The sequence below is a fragment of the Dipodomys spectabilis genome, unplaced genomic scaffold (genome assembly GCF_019054845.1).
Source record: "Dipodomys spectabilis isolate Male_0828 unplaced genomic scaffold, ASM1905484v1 ptg000006l, whole genome shotgun sequence".
Taxonomy (NCBI): Eukaryota; Metazoa; Chordata; class Mammalia; order Rodentia; family Heteromyidae; genus Dipodomys; species Dipodomys spectabilis.
The window spans coordinates 19,456,444-19,476,074 of record NW_024870683.1 but is presented as its reverse complement, the minus strand read 5'-3'; the positions used below and the strand labels follow the sequence as shown (position 1 = coordinate 19,476,074).

Here is a 19,631-nt window from a genome sequence, read left to right as displayed (position 1 = left end):
TTTCTTCTACTCTAGGAGGAAAAAGAAAACAAGTAACTTTTCCTTTGAAGCTTCCTGATTACTTGAGTCTCTTAAGACTTAACACTTGTTTTACAGCCTTCTTATCCACCCTGACTCTCCATCTGACTTCTCCATCTCACCCTGACTTCATTCCATGTAATAGCCTGCATAGTTCTGTAGCCTATTACATATCCTATAGTTTCTTAGCTCACCCAACACTGACAATAGCTAAAGTATTACCATTTTGTTTGTGTGTGTGTGTGTGTGCCTGTCCTAGCGCTTGAACTCAGAGCCTGAGTGCTGTTTCTGAGCTTTTTGGCTCAAGGCTTAGAGCTCTACCACTTGAGCCACAGCTCCACTTCCAGTGGTTATTGGACAGTCTCGCAGACTTTCCCACCTTAGCTGACGTCCAACAACAATTTTCAGATTTCAGCCTCTTGAGTAGCTAGGATTACAGGCATGAGGTACCTGCTCCTAGCTAGTATTGCCCTGTTTTACAGATGAGGAAACTGGGGCACCAAAAGGCTATTTAGTCTGGCATGGAGTTACCAGCTACTAAATGTGCAGGCACACAGGGAAGTAAATTGCAGAGTCCAGAACTGACACAAGCACCAGCCTCCCAGTTCCTTATTCTGTTCTTTGTATTTGTAACATCCCCTTATCTAATCTGTACTGGTCCTGTGGAGGGGAAAGGAGGTCAGCACATTCTGCAGCTTTCAGTGGGCATCTGGGAGGTCTCCGGAGAAGCTTGCTAGGGGTGGCTCCATCCTTGTTGTCGATGCCTATACAAAGTCAGGTAAGCCAGGAAGCTGGGATGCTGCTGGACTTAAGACTCAATGGTAGAAAAGCAAGTTAGAAAGGGGTGAACAAATGCAGCAGTGGAAGAGGGAAAGGGTAACACGGGCCAAAAAGAAATGTACTCTTTACTAGACTTATATAACTGTAACCCCTCTGAACACCTTCATACTAACATTAAAAAAAAAAAAAGAGGGGGGAGGGGGTAAGCTGGGAAGGTGGCTCAGTGGTAGAGTACTTGCCTAGCATGCCTGAGGCCCTGGGTTCGATTCCTCAGCACCACAAAAGCAGAAAAAACTGGAAGTGGCACTGTGGCTCAAGTGGTAGAGCGCTAGCCTTGAGTAGAAGCAGCTAAGGGGGACAGGCAAAAGAAAAAGCAAGTTGCTTTCTTCCCCAACAGTCCTGGGGTTTTTTGTTTGTTTGAGGGGAGAGCAGCTACATTCAGGCAGTCCCACTGGCTAGGGCTGTCCTTAGCATCTACCCCTGTTCAGCACAGCACCTCACCCATATCCAAAACCCTTCCATCCTCTTTGCGCCACAGAGGTTCAAAATCTCTGTTCTCCCTTCCTCCCAGGATCTGAAAGAGCAAAGAGAAGGAAGTCAGAGGCTGGGAGGTGATGAATGGAGGGTTCCAGGAAGTGGGTTCCCCACCCTCTCCCCAGACAATCGCCCCAAAATGTAGCTTCACCCAGGACTACTCAGGCCCAGCCTCTCTCCCCTCCCACCTCCGGCTCCCATCTCCCTCCCCCTTCCTCTCCCTCCACCCATACCACTCCTCTACGGGCGGCTGTGGACTAGGCCTTCCCCCATCCACACGGCCAGCTACCGTCTTTCCTCACCCTCAGTCCTCCGGACCGCACGGCACGCGCATCCCCGGGTCCAGACACTGCGTTCTCCGCGGGTGCCGCGTGCGGCCCCGGAAAGCTGCCCCAAGCCTAGAGCTAACGAGCAGCCACAGCCTTCGGTGCTGCCCACCGGCCAAGCACGGCCGAGCACTCCATCCTCATCCCCAAGGAGAGGAGGCCGGTGCTGCGCGCGAGGGGAAACGGCGAGCCCCGGGGCCGGGCCCGCCCGGGGTCCGGGCTGCGTGAACTACCCGGGAAGCCGGTGGCCTCTCCAGCGACCTCGGCGTGCACCCGAGTGCGGGGTCACTCGGCCATCTCCGGGGAAAGCGGAAGGAGAAGGAGGAAACGAGGAGCCGGCCCGGGGCAGATCCGGGAAGGAAGGTGGCCTAGTCACCGTTACTCAGCACTTGGCCGAGAGGGGGGGGGGGGGGGCGGTGTGCACCATCGGCGAGGAATCCCGCCCTGCCAGCGCCGTCCTGGGCCTGACCCTCATCTCCAGTCTCGATAAGTCCGATGAAGGCCCGGCCCGATGCAGTTCCGCCCGCAGCGACCTCGGGGATCCCGGGATCCTGAGACGCCTGGCCCGCCGCGGGCCGCACACCGCAAGGACGCCCCGACTGCACACGGGGTCCACTCCCTTTCCCCCACCCGCGACGTTGGCGCCTAGGGGCTCCGGGCTGAGCGTGAGACGTGCCCAGTGCTCCACCCTGCGCCACTCTGACCACGCCCCCTAAGGAGGCCCCGCCCTCCCACCGCCTCAAGGTTTTGGGGGCGGAGCCTGCCGCCTAGCCTTGGCGGGCGCGGGAGTCTTAGCGGGCGCGCGCGCCCCCGCCACGTGCACGCTCCCGTCACGTGCACGCTGCGCGCGCGCGCGCGCCCCGCCGCGCTCCGCCCAGTCGCTATAAAGGGAAGGCGGGCTGCGCGCTCCTCTCCAGCTCGGTCCGGTACCTTGGATCCACTTCCATTCCTTTTTACAGTCGTTCCAACTCATCCGCAGCAGCCAAGATGGTGAAGCAGATCGACAGCAAGGTAAGTGCTCCTCGGGAAGGCCAGGGCGGGTGGCGCAGCCTCCGTAACTGGAGAAGGCCACGGTCTGGAGGTGTTGGGGAGGCCGCTCCTCACCTCCGGGGCTTGGGGGGGAAAGGGACAAGGTGGCTCGGCCTGGGGCCGGGAGGAGCTCGGGGCCCCGCCGAGGCTGTCGAGCATGCCCGGGGGTAGGGAGGGTGAGCCTGGGGGATTTCCCCCCCTGGAGGGCGGGGTCGTGGTGCCCGCCGCCCGCGCCCTGGAGGCGCACGCGCCCGGGGAGCTCCCGGGGGTCCTCACTACTGCATCTCTCACACCGCCGCCACCCCAGCCGGGAAGGCGGGGGAACGGAGCGGGTCCAGCGCCCCCACCCCCATTCCCTTCTACCTCCTGATTGGCGGCCTGGCAAAGAAGGAGATAGAGAGCCCCCTGGAGAAGGCGCGGGGTCCCGGCCGGGAGATCCGGCCGCACGGGGTGGGGTGAGTCCTCTTGGGAGCAAGTCCAGGCCGCAGATCTCAGGATCGCCCCTCACTCACTGGCTCCTCCGATGACGCGGTGCTGTCTAGGTGCTCAGGGGGGCGGGTCCCAACTGGGGACCCTCCTGCGCGTGCCCCCAGGTGGCTGCGGGGAAGTGAGGTCCAGGCCGCGCCCGCGGGACTCCTCCTCCTGCGGCGCAGGGCGCGTTTCCGGCAGCGCTGGCATTGGAATGACTCAGTCCCCAAGGCTGGGCCCAGGGGCCTCGCTGTCCTACCCACGTGTGATTCACCCAGAGTTTGGCCGAAAAACCAGAGCGGGTCTCCCCTACACACACACACACACACACACACACACACACCACACCACTACTCGCGCGCGCGCGCGCACACACACACACACACACACACACACCACACCACACCACTACGCGCGCGCGCGCACACACACACACACACACCCACACACGAGCAGCCGGCCTTGGCCTTCTGTATGAGACTTTAGACTTTAATTTAAAATTAAAAACCAAAACCAAAACCCTGGTGGGGGGAAGAGTGTTCCATATTCCGAAGTTATTGTGAGCCGACTATCGTCCACGTGTCGTTCGGTGTCTGCTGAACCGCGCCACTCGAGAAAGGTCTGTTACACGGCAAAGACAGAAAGCGAACGGGGGATAGTTGATGGAAGGAAGACCCTTGGCAAAGGGTGTACCCACGCCGCCAGTGCTCCCGCACTCCTGGAAAGCGGAGGGAAAGTTGGATGCTCACTCTCTGGTCTTGAACACCTGTCGGTGCTGAATGGGCTCCAGAAACAAGTGAATGATGTTACAATGTCTATGATGGTATAGGATCCTTTTGTTACTTCATTGATAACATTTTCTCTCACATGCTGTCATTCTGATCTCGTGCTGTCCTTAATCGTTGTCTTTCTGGAGTCTTCATTATTTAAATTATGTGAGCTTTTATGATAAAAGCAGAAGCCTTCTCATTTGTTGATTCATAGTTTTTAAAATCCTTAGCCAGGCGCTTCTCCTAATCCTAGCTACCTGGGAGGCTGAGATCTGAACATCAAAGCTCAAAACCAGCCCTGGCCAGAAAGTGTGAGATTCTTCTTATCTCTAATCACCCAAAATCCAGAAGTGGAACTGTGGCTCCAGTGGTAGAATTCTAGCCTTGAGCAAAAAGGTTTGGAGACGGCACCCAGGCCTGGAATTCAAGCCTCAGGACTGGCATGGAAAAAAAAATTGTTTTTTCTTTAATAGTGGGTCCTCACCCTTAACTTTGTGAGGAAGCAGCCTGCCTAGAAAGGGAGGGAGGGTGGGGCTCTCAGTAAAGAGCCCATTAGAGATGAAGACCTTTGCTTGGCCTATGTTAGTTTGCTTAGAATCCCATCCCCTAACACATACAAGACTGGTGTGGGTTCCTGAAGCTTGCGGTGGAATCTTCTGTCTTTGAGTTGTTCAGGGTGTGGTCCTTTCCAGTAAGGAAAATATAGGAGTTTGGGTCCCAGTGGCCCTGGCAGCAGTTGATCAGGAAAGTTTCCAGAGCCATCAATCAGAAGCTAATTAATCTGATTAAACAAGTATTGAATTTATATACATGTATTGAATACATTTCAGATTTGGCCAAAGTTGATGCATTTCGCTATCCACAGCCATGTCTGACACTCTGTGTGGGTAGTTCAGGGGCAGTGGGATCTGTTCCCAACAAGAGTGGGAAAATGAGCTGTCAGTGTGATGACCAAGAAGTGAGTATTCAACCTGGACTGGATTGCCTGTGCGTTTTTTGTTTTTCCTTTAAGGATGACAGCCTGGCATTGATGGCTCATGCCTGTAATCCTAGCTGCTCAGGAGGCTGAGATAGGAGGATTGAAAGGTTCAAAGCCAGACCAGGGCAGTAAAGTCTGTGAGACTCTGATCTCCAGTTAACGACACCCCTACCCCCAAAAGCCAAAAGTGGAGCTGTGGCTCAAGTAATAGAGTACCAGCCTTGGGGGGGGGAAAGCTCAGGAACAGCACCCAGGCACACAAAGAGTGACAGCTCCCTCCTGTTTACTTAACTCATACATGTATAACACGCTAAGCATTTAGATCTACTCCAACTACCTCATTTTATTTCCAGATGAATGATTTGTATTAGTGATGGGGAACATTGGTCAATCCTAATGGAGTTTCTGCGAATTTTGCTTGTATTCAACTCAGAACTATTCTGGAGAACCTTGACCATATTTGCAACACAGTGTGTTCTATCTTGAAAGTGAAACTGCAGTTTCGATTGAAGGTTCACCACATTCCAAAATTAAAATTCTGCCAGACCAGACATAGTCCCTGCTTGACCTTTTTACCATGTTACCTGTCTTGCAGAAAAGAATGGTTGAACCAGGTGTGGTAGCCCATGCCTGTAATCAGGAAGCTAGGGCAGAAGGATCCCAAGTTTGAAGCCATCCTGGGCTACATAACATGACCTTGTCTCAAAATTTCGAAAGGGAAGGAGAAAAGAAAGAAGGAAAAAAAGAAAAGACTGGTTGGCCCAACCTTCAAAGAATCGTAATGATGGTCTGTTTTCATACTTTAAATGTATTTCCTGTGGCATCCCCAACCCTTACTCCTGTCACCTCTTCTCACAGCCAAAGGTGGGTTGATGGACCTGTATAACTGGACAAATCACCAAGGTCATTGCCAGCCCTCCCTGATTCTCCAAAATCACAAAGTAATTAAAAATCTAGAAAAGTAACCGCACTTCACAGGAACTCATTATTGATGGTAGTGGTGGTGGAAAGAAGGAGGGGGGGGGGGTGGTTTACCTGGAGTTTTCTTTTGCTGGGCCAAATCTCATATGATTCTTGTGGAAGGAAAGGAATATTAATTTCATATTAACCAAGTTTTGAGGGTTTTGCCCCTGCCTGAAGAAACCCTAGACTTCAGCAGTGTGTTTTGATCTCTTTCTTGCCCCAGTTTGCATTTTGATCCTCACTGAACTAATTGTGGTTAAAATAAGTCCCTTGTTACTAGAATGCTAGGTTCCTAGTAATGAGTAAATAATTCAGGTTAGCCAGAGGGATTTCTTGATCATTTTGCTGGCAATTTTCTTTGAAATATGTTTCTTACATAGAATAAGATCTAAGGAAATTTACTTTGGTGAGGAACTTTTGCTATGATTTCCTTTACTGACCAGTGAGAGCATAGTTTTGAGCTAAGGGACAAAAGACAAAGTTTGACACACACACACACACACAGTAATGTCTACTGATTGTGTGTTGGGACTCAGTGAAGGTCAGTTCATCGGAATAGGATGAAGGAACATGCACTTTGGCATATACTCCCAAAGTAGTGTGTTTAAGTCATTGTATTTCACTTATACCTATTATTGATCCATAAGAATTCAATGAGGGTTGGGAAGGTGGCTCAGTGGTAGAGCGCTTGCCTTGCATGCATGAGGCCCTAGGTTCGATTCCTCCGCACCACATAAGCAGAAAAAGTTGGAAGTGGCACTATGGCTCAAGTGGTAGAGTGCTAGCCTTGAGCTGAAGAGCTGAGGGACAGCGCCCAGGCCCAGAGTTCAGGCCCCATGACTGACAAAAACAAAAAAGAGATTTCAATGAGTTTCTACCATTTACCTAGATTTAACACTTTTTAGTGTCAATGCCTATATTTTCTTTTTTTTTTATACTTAGTTTGTTGAATATAATTTACCTGATTGTCAAAATTTTTGTAAAACAATCCTGAAGGTACAAACACCATGTTCTAACCATGTATCCTGTTTCATCTTAACAAATGTAGTAGCGCCAAGGATAGGTAGAATTTTTTTAAGATATTTGGCCTGTATGGGAGTGAAAGGCAAAGTGAAAAATAGATCCTATTAACAGTTGTGCTTTGTGTTGTCAAGTCTCTGTGGTTGTGGAAAGGGAACTATTGAACCTAAGCTTCTCTTGCCCATTTCCAGGATGCCTTTCAAGAAGCCTTGGACGCTGCAGGAGATAAACTTGTAGTAGTTGACTTTTCAGCCACATGGTGTGGGCCTTGCAAAATGATCAAGCCTTTCTTTCATGTGAGTAGTAAAGATGGGTGATTTCTAGTTGGTGGCAAGGAGGATGGTTATTAAAGGGTTTGGCGATTTTTAAATTATTATTATTATTAGTCTCTACTTACATTAAGAGTCTACTGAAGAAGCTTGAATCTATTGAACTGCCATTTGCCCGTTCTAAATCTTTTCAAATTTTTCACTTAAACTTCTCCAGGCCCTCTCTGAAAAGTATCCCAATGTGATGTTCCTTGAAGTCGACGTGGATGACTGTCAGGTATGGAGTTAGGAGTTGCAGATACCACTGAGCTGCACCTATGGGCCTTTTTCTCTGAATTGCACTGTGCTTTTTTCCCATAAATGTCAAGGGGTACTAAAGCTAGAGCCCTATCAGAAATGTTGTACTTCAGAATAACAGGTAATTGGAATAATTGTGGGCTTAAATCTAAATGTCAGGAGCTATGTACATGACATCCTTAAATCAACATACAAGCAGATAAAGGTTCAGGTGACCAAGGCCCACACAGACAGGTTGCCCGTGGAGCCATAGAGCCAAGACTGCAAGTGAGGGAGTCTGGCTCACTCACCTTGCTCTTGCCACCACACTTAGAAGATGCTGACTTAACAGTGGGTGCACATCAGGTTTTCAACATAAAACCTTGCTTCTCACAAAGACCCCTCACCTGATAGAGCCTGTTTTCCATGGAGCACCTTAGCCCTCATGGGACAGAAGGTATTAAGACTACATGATGTTTCCTTAAAGGGCTATGTTCCAGTCCTGGCTCATTGGCTTTGCTCTAAGTTAATCGTCAGATCATCACACTTGCCCTCAGCTACTTCCCAAAGTTACTCTTTGCTTAGCAAGCTTGGAATACCACATGAAGGTGCTAGAGGGTCACTTTAATCAAGTGTACAGCGGGGTGTACTTCATGGAAGCTTAAGACAAGAGACTTGCAGAAGGAGCCATAAACATGCGTATAGGAAGGAATTACATTGCAGGTGTAATGGACCATTAGAAGGCCTGGATGTATAATAAGTTATACAGGGAAAATTTTATATTCCTACTCTATCACAAAGTAGTTTAGTGGGTTTTGGAACCTTTCGGAATGCCATGATTAGAGGAGCCATGGATGAGTTAATAAAATTAATTTGGGCTGGAGTGCTAACCTTAGAAACCAATGAATTTTCTTTTCGTAGGGTTAAGTGTAGTCTTTTTGTATACTGAAAAATCTGCGACTGGCTGATAAGCTTGGAAAACAAATGACCATTGGCCGGACTTGGAATCAGATAGAATTTGACTATAAAGCATCAGAGGAAGGAATATTCTGGGTCTTAGGGGGCATGGCCGAATGGCTATGCACTGCTCAAAACTCTCTTATCACTTGGGCATTCTCTAAAATATCTATATGTAATTATTTACAAAAAATAAAAAAGGAAGTGGAGATATCACCAGAATAGGCTAGCTTTCTGCTTTTAAATGATAAGGATAATAAATTTAGGTGAAGGCTGTATAACCATATATTAATAACCAAATACAGTTAAGATATTGCATCTCTATTTCATTCTTTTGAGGGGAGGGGGTATGCCTGGAAACACGCTTTCTCCTATTATCTTCTCACCTTTTTCTCTTTGGTCATTGAGAAAATGGGCCTGGAAATTTCATTCACAAATGTCAAATCTTAGAGTCCATGTTTTTGATGGAAGAGGTAGGGTAGGGCAGGGCTGATGGATTTGATTACACGCACCAAGGTGGTCAGAATCATCATAAATACTGGTGAACAATTAGAAATTCCTTAGGAAATACTTGGGACTGTAAAATAAGCACACTGTCTCAGCAATTCTGTATCTAGGGCTGATGGGGAATTAAACCAGTGTATAGAGATCAAGATTGAACATGTTTCGGTGAGGGAAAATCTTGATGAGTGAATTGGTTAAAATGCTTGTGTATGCACACAGGACTACTGTGGCATGTAAGAAAATGATGTATGTGTTTTCATGCGGAATGTCTGTATGTCCATTATATGGTGTGTGTATTGTGTGACAGTGCATTCAGTGGGGGCTTCAGAAAGACAGGTGCATATTCAGGTACTTAAGTAACAAAACGTTAACAGTAGCTAATGAAGAATGTGGATAGCTTGCCCCTGGTAACTTTTCTGCATTGAACACAGATTTTACTTCTATAATTATAAAAATTATAATTTTATTATAATTATATAAATTAGAATTTAAAATCCTCTAAATCCTAGCAGTACTCCTGGGAAGTTTCTGCCCCAAGGATGTACCTGAGAATGGTTCACAACAATATAGACATAAATTGGAAATTAGCTTAAAGTCCAGTGGATAGAATCCTATGTCAACCTTAGAAAATCACTTCTATTCAATGAAATGAAGTTTTAACTAAAAATGTATATATATATATATATATATAAAGATGTGACTAATTCTCAAAAGTCAAATGTAAGAACAGTCTGTCTCAATTAACATTACCTATGAGCATTTGTCCTTTCCCTTTTTTCGCTGATATCCTTGCAAATTCATAGATTATCTGGCATCTGATAATCTGGGTGTGTCAATGACTCCAGTACCTGACATGAGTAGACTATGGCTTCAAATCACTGCAACCGGGTATTTCTGCTAAGACCTTGGATTCATGTCTCCTCCTCCCCATCATAAACTGAAGAAACAAGAGCAGTGAATTCTGAAGAGTTCATTTGTAATCCTGAGTCCAGGGACAGAATTTGTCAGTGCTTGTTCATGATACTCAAATTTTCCAAGAACTTAAACAACGTACCAAATCACTTACTTAGTAGCAGATGCTAGTAGCTGTATACCTGTTGGTACCCGCCCCAAAAATAGATAATTGAGGATATAATCAGTATGGCTTTTGTGCTGCCATTGCATTCATTATATTGATTTTTACATGCCAAATACATGCCCTAGTAGAGAAATATATAGTATATAAAAGGGAAAAGAACCTGCTTGGGCTCTGTTTCCATCAAAGCCTTGTACTCATGTTACTGTTTTTATTCTCTCCTCTTTTCTCCACCTCCCGGCTGCTCCAGGATGTGGCTGCAGACTGTGAAGTCAAATGCATGCCAACCTTCCAGTTTTTTAAAAAGGGTGAGAAGGTATGTACATCTGATCTTTAACAAAATGAATTGCACAAGAGGTTAATGTGGTGGAAATGACAAAAGAAATGACTCTATGAAGCATGTTACTGTTTGAGAATATTGAGACGTGACTCAAACTTCATTGATTTAAATACATAATGTTGTCCTTAATTGAAAATTGATTAGAAATAGACACTAAATCCCCGATTGGTGCTTCATATTATATCATGACTTACTATACTGCCTCTCAGTGTATCAATCTGAGTACATATAAAGTAATGGAGCCTTAAAATGATGGAGTTCTGCTTTATCTAAAATTAAAGAACTGACGTCTCTCAGTACTATTGATTGCTATTTCCCTCCTTTTGTTTCTTTGTTTTGTTTTTTTGTGCCAGCACTGGGGCTTGAATTCAGGCCTTTTTCATTCAAGGCTAACACTCTACCACTTGAGCCACAGCTTCACTTCAGGATTTTGGGTGGTTAATTGGAGATAAGAATCTTAACAGACTTTTCCTGCTAGGGCTGGCTTCGAAACATGATCCTCAGATCTCCGTCTCCCGTGTACATTACACATTGTGGCCAGGGGCTGGTGGCTCAACACCTAATCATCCTATCTACTCAGGAGGCTGAAATTGCAGGATCCTGGTTCAAAGCCAGCCTGGACAGGAAAGTCAGTTGAGACTCTTTATCTCCAGTTAGCCACTAGCAAGCCAGAAGTGGTGCTGTGGCTCAACGGGTAGAGTGCTAGCCTTGCCAAAAAAAAGCTCAGGGACAGCACCCCATGTCCTGAGTTTAACCCCATGACTGACCAAAAAAACAAATTCGGGGATGCTCCCCCCGCCTGTGCTTCCTTTATGTTTACATCTGTGTCTGATGTCAGTTCACTATTCTCTTAACAGGTGGGAGAATTCTCTGGAGCTAATAAGGAAAAGCTCGAAGCCACCATTAATGAATTAGTGTAATCACATTTTCTGAAAAACATAACCAGTCAGCTGTTTGAAAACTTGTAATTTTTTTTAATTTACAAAAGTATGAAGTATGGAAACTATATACCCAACTGCTATCTGATTATAAATGACAATAAAATATTAATTCTACCCTTTTTAAAACTGCCTGGTGTCTGAATAGTCTTCATCAGTGAGAAATAGCCATACAATCCCTTGATTATTTTCTTTTAGAAACAGTTCACTTTCTGATTAAGATTTTTAAAAATTATTACTCTTTAAGTAGGCTGAGGTCTGTGGATTGAGGTTCAAAGCCAACCCAAACAAGAAAGACTCTCGTCTCTCCAATTAGCCACCAAAATGTCAGAAGCAAGCCTCAGTACTGGCATACACAAAACTGTTAATACTAACTTAATGTATTTCTAGAGAAATCTTTTGTTATGGATAATGCAAATGATAGAATAGTATGTTAGGATTCAAGTAACTTTTTTTTTTTAACCTTTATAAACAAAGAAAATCTGTGTCCTAGCAGGTAAGTCCACTATGCTGTCTAAAAACTCAGTGTGACCTACATAAGAAGCCCCAACCTGAGTGGCAAAGTGCATAGAAATACTCATTCAGTGCGACGGTTCTTTGTTTTCCTTTTGTTTTGTTCATTTATCTGTCTTTGGAAGGGTGGGGTGAGGGCACAGACATGGAAGGACAAAAGGTGAAAAGATGCAGTAGGTACTCATTGGAAACCATGTTGAAAATGAAATATACAACTTGTGGCTGGGTGTTGGGAGGGAAAAACTGGGAGACAGTGAGGGAAGGGGTGACACTGTCCAAAAAGAAATGTACTCTTTACCTGAATTGTGTAACTAACATCTCTGTATATCATCTTTATAATACCAGTAAAAAAAATTAAAATTATTCAAAAATTATCAAAAGAACATTGTTTCTGTGTACTTAACATCAAGGGGCTGGGGAACTGCTTGAAGAAAAGTTTTTATATTTAGTGATGAAAATCAAGCCCAGGGACTGGGAAGGTGGTAGAGTGCTTGCCTCACATGCATGAGGCCTGGGTTCGATTACTCAGCACCATATAAACAGAAAAGGCTGGAAGTGGCACTGTAGCTCAAGTGGTAGAGTGCTAGCCTTGAACTGAAGAGCTAGGGACAGCGCCCAGGCCCAGAATTCAAGCCCCTCGACCGGAAAAATAAAGCCCAGAGCCAATGGTTCATGCTTACAATCCTAGATGTTCAAGAGGTTAAGAGTCATGTGCCAGTGTCTCATGCCTGTAATCCTAGCTACTCAGGAGACTGAGATATCAAGGATAGCAGTTTGAAGCCAGCTTAAAAAGTCCCAGTGAGACTCTTATCTCCAATAAACAACTCAAAAAACAAAACAAAACTGGAATTAGAGCTGTGGTTCAATTGGTAGAGCACTAGCCTTGAGCACAAAGACTCAAGGACAGCCCCTAAGCCCTGAATTTAAGCCTCAGGACCAGCAAAAAAAAAAAGTTCAGATCTGAGAAATGCAGTTCAAAGCCAACCCTAGGTAAGACAGTCTTTAATAAAGACTCATCTCCAGTAAATACCAAAAAAGCCAGAAGTGGCTGTGTGGACAATACTAGCCTTAAGCCAGAGTCAGGGACAGCACCCAGGCTGTGAGTTTAGTTCTGTCAAAATTACAGGATTAGTCTATATAGTAGGCAGTAATCCTATGTGGTATTGATACTGTAATCCCCAGTTAGTAATGCTGACACAATGAGGTAAGTAATCCATCACAAATAATGGAGAAGCTGGGGTTTGATGCAGGAAGTTTAGCACCAAAATGCACCTCTCCGCATAGCTTCATGCCTCAAGTAAAATTAGAGTAATAAACAAGTGATCCTGGAAAACCATTAGCTGAATGAATGTACTGTGTTAGGCTTGGGGTGCCATTCTAAATAAGACCTTTATCGTCTTACATTCCAGAAGGGAGGGCAAACAGGTGAGTAATTGGTAGGTTCTCAGGCTGAGAGGCCCAAGTCAGTAGATTGCTCTTAATAGCAGAATGGAGAAATAGATGTGCTTTGGATAAGGTGTTGGGGTGAGTTCTATGCAGTGACGGCACTAAAATTTGAGAGATGAAAAGGATGACAAGCTAAGAGCCAGGGAGTCTGCTTTCAGTGAGAGAAACAGGCACAAAACCCCCAAGTTGAAGAGCTAAGTGCATTTAGAATTGTCCGTGAAATAAAGCTAGAAAGAGGCAGGACCCAGTCCAGAGCTTGGCTTTTTCTGGATGTGAATGGGGAGCCATTGACCACCTAACATGCTCTGAAGCAGCTGTTTTCACAGCTGTGAGGTAGTGGCAGTGACTAGAAATGAAAAGCAGGTTTCTGCAGTCACTGAGAAACGTGTAAGAACTTACGGTGACTGGAGAGGTGGGGAGGGAGGAAGTGGTAGAAAACAACTATGACGAGAATGAGCAAAATAGCAGCAAAAATCAATTGATGCGCCAGGCACCAGTGGCTCACTCGTGTAAATCCTAGCTATTCAGGAGGCTAAGATCTGAGGATCTTGGCTCAAAGACAGCCTGGGCAGGACTGGTAATCTCCAACTGACCACCCAAAAAGTGAAAATGGGGCTGTGAAGAATTTATACCTAACACACCCAAGGATGGAAAACTCATCGTGCCTGCGCCCTGAGAGCGTCCTGTGGCCATGCAGCGAGCCCGACCAGTGCACACCTGCAGACCCAGGTTACAGATCAGGAACGCGAGACCCCAGCATGACCACAACCCTGCTGGCCAGCTCAAAAACAAAGCCAGGACCTGTGAGTACCTCCACGGGGGCCAACACTGATGGTGACCCAGAGTGCGCCCTCCCTCCTGCCAGAGAAAGGGCACCATGCTTCAAGAGGGCAAAGAGGCTGGAGCCCTTCCTGCCACCACCCCTCCGCTTCCTGTGGAAGACCACTGGGCCCGAACCCTGGTTCCAAGCCAGAGAATTTCAACTACCAGCAGCCCCTCGGACCACTTTTGGTTGGGCGCTGGGAACCTTGCATTCCCCACAGCTGCAGCTGATGGCAGAGAGGACCATCTCCCCACACCGCCCACCCCCTGCAAGGCTCACGCCTGTCCCAGAGGCCAAACACAGCCCCCCACCACCCCACGCGGAATAGACTCCAGACGGACTGCAGCAGGACAATTTCCCCACCTCTCCCTATAGGAACTCGCCCACTCTGAGACTCACACACCTGAGATTTGAACACAGCTCCCCACTCCGTGGAAAGTACACACCAGTCTGGGACTGGCGTGTGGACAATTATCCCCACCTTGCTCTATAGGAACCCGCCCCCTCTGACGCTCACACCCGAACCAGAGGTTTGAATGCAATTCCCCACACCAGTTCAGGACTCAGGTGGGGCCAATCCCACTCAGGTGGGGCCAACCGCCCCCCCCCTTAATGCATAGAGGGAATCTTCCTCCCCTCCCCCCTCAAATGAGGTTCAGGTGCTGGTGCCTACTCCAGACACAGATCTGGGCCAGATCTAGAGTGCTGAGCACCATACAATAGACCTAAACCCAGACCAGGACACCAGACTGTCCTACACACCACAGAGCACCAACAACTGACCAGGACCCATTACATTGTTTGCACCACCCTGAGCTGAGCGTAGCCCAATGCAACGATCTATCTAGTGAATCACACTCCATCACCACTGGACGCAATACACAATCTGAATGACCCCAACAAACCCTGAGCCCAATATGTAAATCATAACAAAGGATTACAAAATTCTTGAACAATCAAGACAACAAACCAAATTCAAAAGCCTGCAACAAGCCAGGGAAGGACTCTAATGAGAGTGAAGAAGAGATGGAGGACAAAAGGATCATTAAAGTAATGATGAGAGAATTGGCCAAAGAAATAAAAAGGGATATCCAAAAACAGAAGACTACAAGGAGGAAATGGCTAAGAATATACCAGTCACCCAAAAAGATATGGAAAGATAGAAATCCCATACACCTCATTAAAAGATGAAACTAATACCCTGAGAACTAACTTCAACAAAGAGCTTAGAAGCACAAAAAGTCTCAATTTCCCTACTGCAAACCACAGTTGAAAGTGTAAGCAATAGAATAAGTGAAATAGAAAATAGAGTATCAGGAGTTGAAGATAAAATAGAAGAATCAGAACAAAAAAAACCCAAAGACCTGGGAGAAAACACTCCGAACATCCCAAAGGGAGTCTAAGAATTGGCAAATTCAGACAAAAGATCAAATCTACACAGTTGGGATAGATGAAGGAGAATTCAAACTTAAAGGCATTGAAAACCTATTCATGAAATAATAGCAAAGAATCCCCTCAGTCTCAAGAGAGAATCTCACCCACCTGACAAAGGCATACAGAACTCCTACTAGACAGAATCCAAGAGTATTTGTAGACATAGTGAAAACTCTGGACTTAAAAAAATCAGGAATTAATTTTAAATGCAGCAAGAAGGAATTATATTGCAAGGGAAAGATCAGAATCACTGCAGATCTCTCTACACAAACTCTCAATGCAAAGTGAGCCTGGAATGGTACAATTCAAGCCCTGAAGATCAACAACTGCCAACCCCAAACTGGTGTGCCTAGAGAAGCAATCATTAACAATTGATGGTGAAATTAAAACCTTCTACAACAAACAAAAATTAAAGGAATTCATGAACACTAAACCAGAACTACAAAGAATACTAAAGGGAAGCATATAATCAGAAATAAAACACTCAAAGACAAGGAAATACAATATTAGACAAAAATCACTAGAAGACTAGTTTAGCAAACACAGGAAGAGGAAAGAACCAAATTATTAGAAAACAAGAAAATGACAGGAAACATGACACATCTCTTTATAGTAACCATAAACATTAACAGATTCAATTCCCTACTCAAAAGACAAAACAGCAGAATTGATCAACAAAACAAGATCCATCATTTGTTGTCTCCAAGAAAGCTATCTCACAGTCAAATAAAAATAAATTCTGCTCAGGAGGCTGAGATCTGAGGATCATGGTTCAAATTCAGCCAGGGCAGGAAAGGTCCAAGAGTTTTTTTTATCTCCAATTAACCATCAGAAAACTGGAAGTGGTTCTGTGGCTCAAGTAGTAGAGTGCTCCTTGAGCTGAAGAGCTCAGGGACAGCACCCAAGCCCAGAGTTCAAGCCCAACCAAAAAATAAATAAATTCTGAGTAAAGGAAGGGATAGAAAAAGATCTTTCATGCAAATGCGCCTTGCAAGAAGGCAGTAGTAGCCATATTGGTAGGTAACAGAAAAGATTTTTTTCATTGAAATCAGTATGAAGAGACAAAGAAGATCATTACATAATAATAAAGGGAATAATGATCCATGAAGCGGAAATCACAGTGGTCAATATTTATGCACCAGATAATGAAGCACCTAAATACATTAAACAAACACTTTTGGACTTACAGAACATGATAAATCCCAACACGATAATAGTGGAAGATGTTTAACACTCCACTTTCATGAAAGGACAGGTCAACCAAACAAAGAACAAGCAAAGTCTCTAAGTTAAATGACACCATAGCCCATATGGACTTCATAGATAGCTACAGAGTACTCCACCCAACAATTACCCAATTCATAGTCTTCTCAGCAGCCCATGGGACATTCTTTAAAACTGATCATATTATGACACACACACACACACACAAAACAAGCAAATACAAGCTTGAGATAGCTCCTGGCATCCTATCTGACCACAGTAGAATCAAACTAAGTCTCAACAACAAAAGATGATGTATTTCAAAATCATCAGACACAAGGAGACTGAATAACACACTACTGAATAACACATGGATCACAAAAGAAATAAAGGAGGAAAGTTCTTATAATCCAATGAAAATGAAAACACATCACAACAGAACCTATGGAATACAACAAAAGCAGTGCTGAGAAGAAAGTTCATAGCTCTAAGCACACGCATAAAGAAAGCAGAAATAGCTCAAGTAAATAATCTCATGATGGAACTAAAACTGCTAGAAAAACAAGAACCAACCAAACCACAAACTACTAGATGGAAAGGGATAGCAGATTAGGGCAGATTAGTGAAATAGAGACTAAAACACAAAAAACAAACTACACATAATAGAAACAAAAGGCTGATTCTTTGAAAAAAATCAATAAAATTGACAGGCCACTAGACCATTAGACTGACAAAGAAAAGATGTTCAAATCGATAAAATTAGAGATGCCATAGGAAACATAACAATAAACATCCAAGAAATGCAAACAATTATAAAGGACTGCTTTCAAAACCTATATTCAAATAAAATGGAAAACCTACTAGAAATAGCAAATTTCTAGAGACATACAATCTAATCAAGAAGATATAAATTGATTAAACAGACCCATATCAGGCAGTGAAACTGAGGAAGTAATCATCAGAGAGATTACTTCCTTTGAGGAAAAGCTCAGGTCCCAATGGATTCATGCTGAATTCTATAAGACTTTTAAAGATGAACTAACATCAACACTCCTCAAACTTATCCATGAAATAGAAACAGAAGCATCAATTCCAAACTCATTCTGTTAAGCCAATATCACACTCATCCCCAAACTAGGTAAGTATCCAACATAAAAAGAACGGCAGACCAATTTCTCTGATGAACACTGATGTAAAGCTCTTTAATAAAATGCTAGCTATAGAATTCAGAAACAAATCCAAAAAAATCATAGATTATGACTAAGTAGGCTTCATCCCACAGACCCAAGCTGGTTTGTTTTGTTTTGTTTTGTTGCCCTCCCTAAGGTTTGAACTCAGGGTCTGGGCACTGTCCCTGAGCTTCTTTTGTGCAAGGCTAGCACTCTACCACTTGAGCCACAGTGCTTCTTCTAGCTTTTTCTTTTTATGAGGAATCGAACCCAGGGCTTCATGCATGCTAGGCAAGCACTCTACACTAAGCCACAGTCCCAGCCCACAAGGCTGGTTTAACATATGTAAATCAATCAATGTAATTTACCACATCAACAAAGCCAAAGACAAGAACTACTTGAGCATCTCAACATCTCCACAAATGCAGAAAAAGTCTTCCACAAAATGCAACATCCATTTATGTTAAAAAGCTTTGGAGAAGCTAGGAATAAAAGGAATATCCCTTAAAATAATAAAGGCTATATATGACAGACCAACAGCCAACATCATACTGCATGGAGAAGAAATAGAAATATTTCCCGTAAAATGAGGAATAAGATAAGGATGTCCACTCACTTTACTCCTATTCAATATAGTTCTGGAATTCCAAGCCAGAGCAATAAGGCAAGAAAAGGTCGCAAAAGAGATTCACATAGGCAAAAAATAAGTCAAACTATTCCTATTTGCAGACAACAAGCTCCTAGAACTGATCAACCACTTTGGTGAAGTAGTAGGATACAAAGTTAACCTACAAAATTCAGTAACCTATCTGTATGCCAACAATGTACAAGCAGAGAGGGAAATAAGGAAAACAACTCCATTTGCAATAGCTTCAAAAAAAAAAAAAGCCTAGGAATAAACCTAACCAAAGATGCAAAAGATCTTTATAGTAAAAACTAAAATTTTGAAGAAAGAAATCAAAGACACCAGGAAATTTATAGACCTTTCCTGTCCATGGATAGGTACAATCACTATTGTGAAAATGTCCATATTGCCCAAAATGATGCACAAATTCAATGCAATCCCCATCAAATTCTTTACCCAGACAGACAAAACAATCCAATAATTCATATAGAACAACAAAGGACCTATAATAGCCAAAGCAATTCTAGGCAAAAAAAAAAAAGTTATGGGGGTGGTATCATAATACCAGACCTCAAGCTCTACTAAGGAGCTATAATAACATAAACAGCTGGTACTGGCACAAAAAAAGACCCAGAGATGAATAGAACAGATTAGAAGACCCAGTCACAAAACCATACACTTACAGTTATCTGATATTTGATAAGGGAGCCAGAGACATACAGTGGGGAGGAAAACAGCCTCTTTAATAGTTGATGTTGGGAAAACTGGGCACCCATATGCAGAAAACTGAAAGTGATTCCCAGTTTGTCACCATGCACTAATATCAATTCAAAGTGGCTCAAAGACCTAAACGTCAGACCCAAAACTTTAAAATTACTGCAAGGGAGAGTAGTAGAAACATTATAACATAGGTATAGGTAGTAATTTCTTGAAAATAGTCCCAGAGGCACAACAGATAGGAGACAGACCTGACAAGTGGGACTACATCAAAATAAGAAGTTTCTACACAGCTAAACTAGAAAGACTACCAACTGACTGGGAAAAGATCTTTACCAGCAATACATAGACAAAGGCCTAATATCTAATATATATAAGGAGCTCAAGAAATGAATCCCTCCCAAGCCTAATAAACCAATCACTGAATGAGTAAGGGAGCTAAGGAGAGACTTCTC

At 44.4% G+C, this 19,631-nt stretch overlaps 2 protein-coding genes across 2 annotated transcripts; both read left to right on the top strand.

Annotated features, from left to right (window-relative positions):
* The first annotated feature begins 524 nt into the window (after nucleotides 1-524).
* On the top strand, nucleotides 525-2,374 carry LOC122124183 (translation initiation factor IF-2-like). The gene is made up of 3 exons (XM_042698890.1): nucleotides 525-796; nucleotides 1,370-1,409; nucleotides 1,641-2,374. Exons 1-3 carry the CDS (start codon nucleotides 779-781, stop codon nucleotides 2,372-2,374), a joined length of 792 nt encoding a protein of 263 aa, XP_042554824.1. The 5' UTR covers nucleotides 525-778.
* Nucleotides 2,375-2,534: 160 nt separating this feature from the next.
* On the top strand, nucleotides 2,535-11,375 carry Txn (thioredoxin). Its single transcript, XM_042697478.1, has 5 exons — nucleotides 2,535-2,669; nucleotides 7,079-7,183; nucleotides 7,374-7,433; nucleotides 10,219-10,284; nucleotides 11,166-11,375. Exons 1-5 carry the CDS (start codon nucleotides 2,646-2,648, stop codon nucleotides 11,226-11,228), a joined length of 318 nt encoding a protein of 105 aa, XP_042553412.1. The 5' UTR covers nucleotides 2,535-2,645; the 3' UTR covers nucleotides 11,229-11,375.
* Nucleotides 11,376-19,631: the final 8,256 nt, after the last annotated feature.

Bases quoted from the DNA above. Each gene is read 5' to 3' on its own strand.
- LOC122124183 (XM_042698890.1), top strand. The intron at 1,410-1,640 runs GTGATGAATGGA...CCTCACCCTCAG, and splicing joins AGGAAGTCAGAGGCTGGGAG to TCCTCCGGACCGCACGGCAC.
- Txn (XM_042697478.1), top strand. From the start codon at position 2,646: ATGGTGAAGCAGATCGACAGCAAG. The intron at 7,434-10,218 runs GTATGGAGTTAG...CGGCTGCTCCAG, and splicing joins TCGACGTGGATGACTGTCAG to GATGTGGCTGCAGACTGTGA. The intron at 10,285-11,165 runs GTATGTACATCT...TTCTCTTAACAG, and splicing joins TTTTTAAAAAGGGTGAGAAG to GTGGGAGAATTCTCTGGAGC.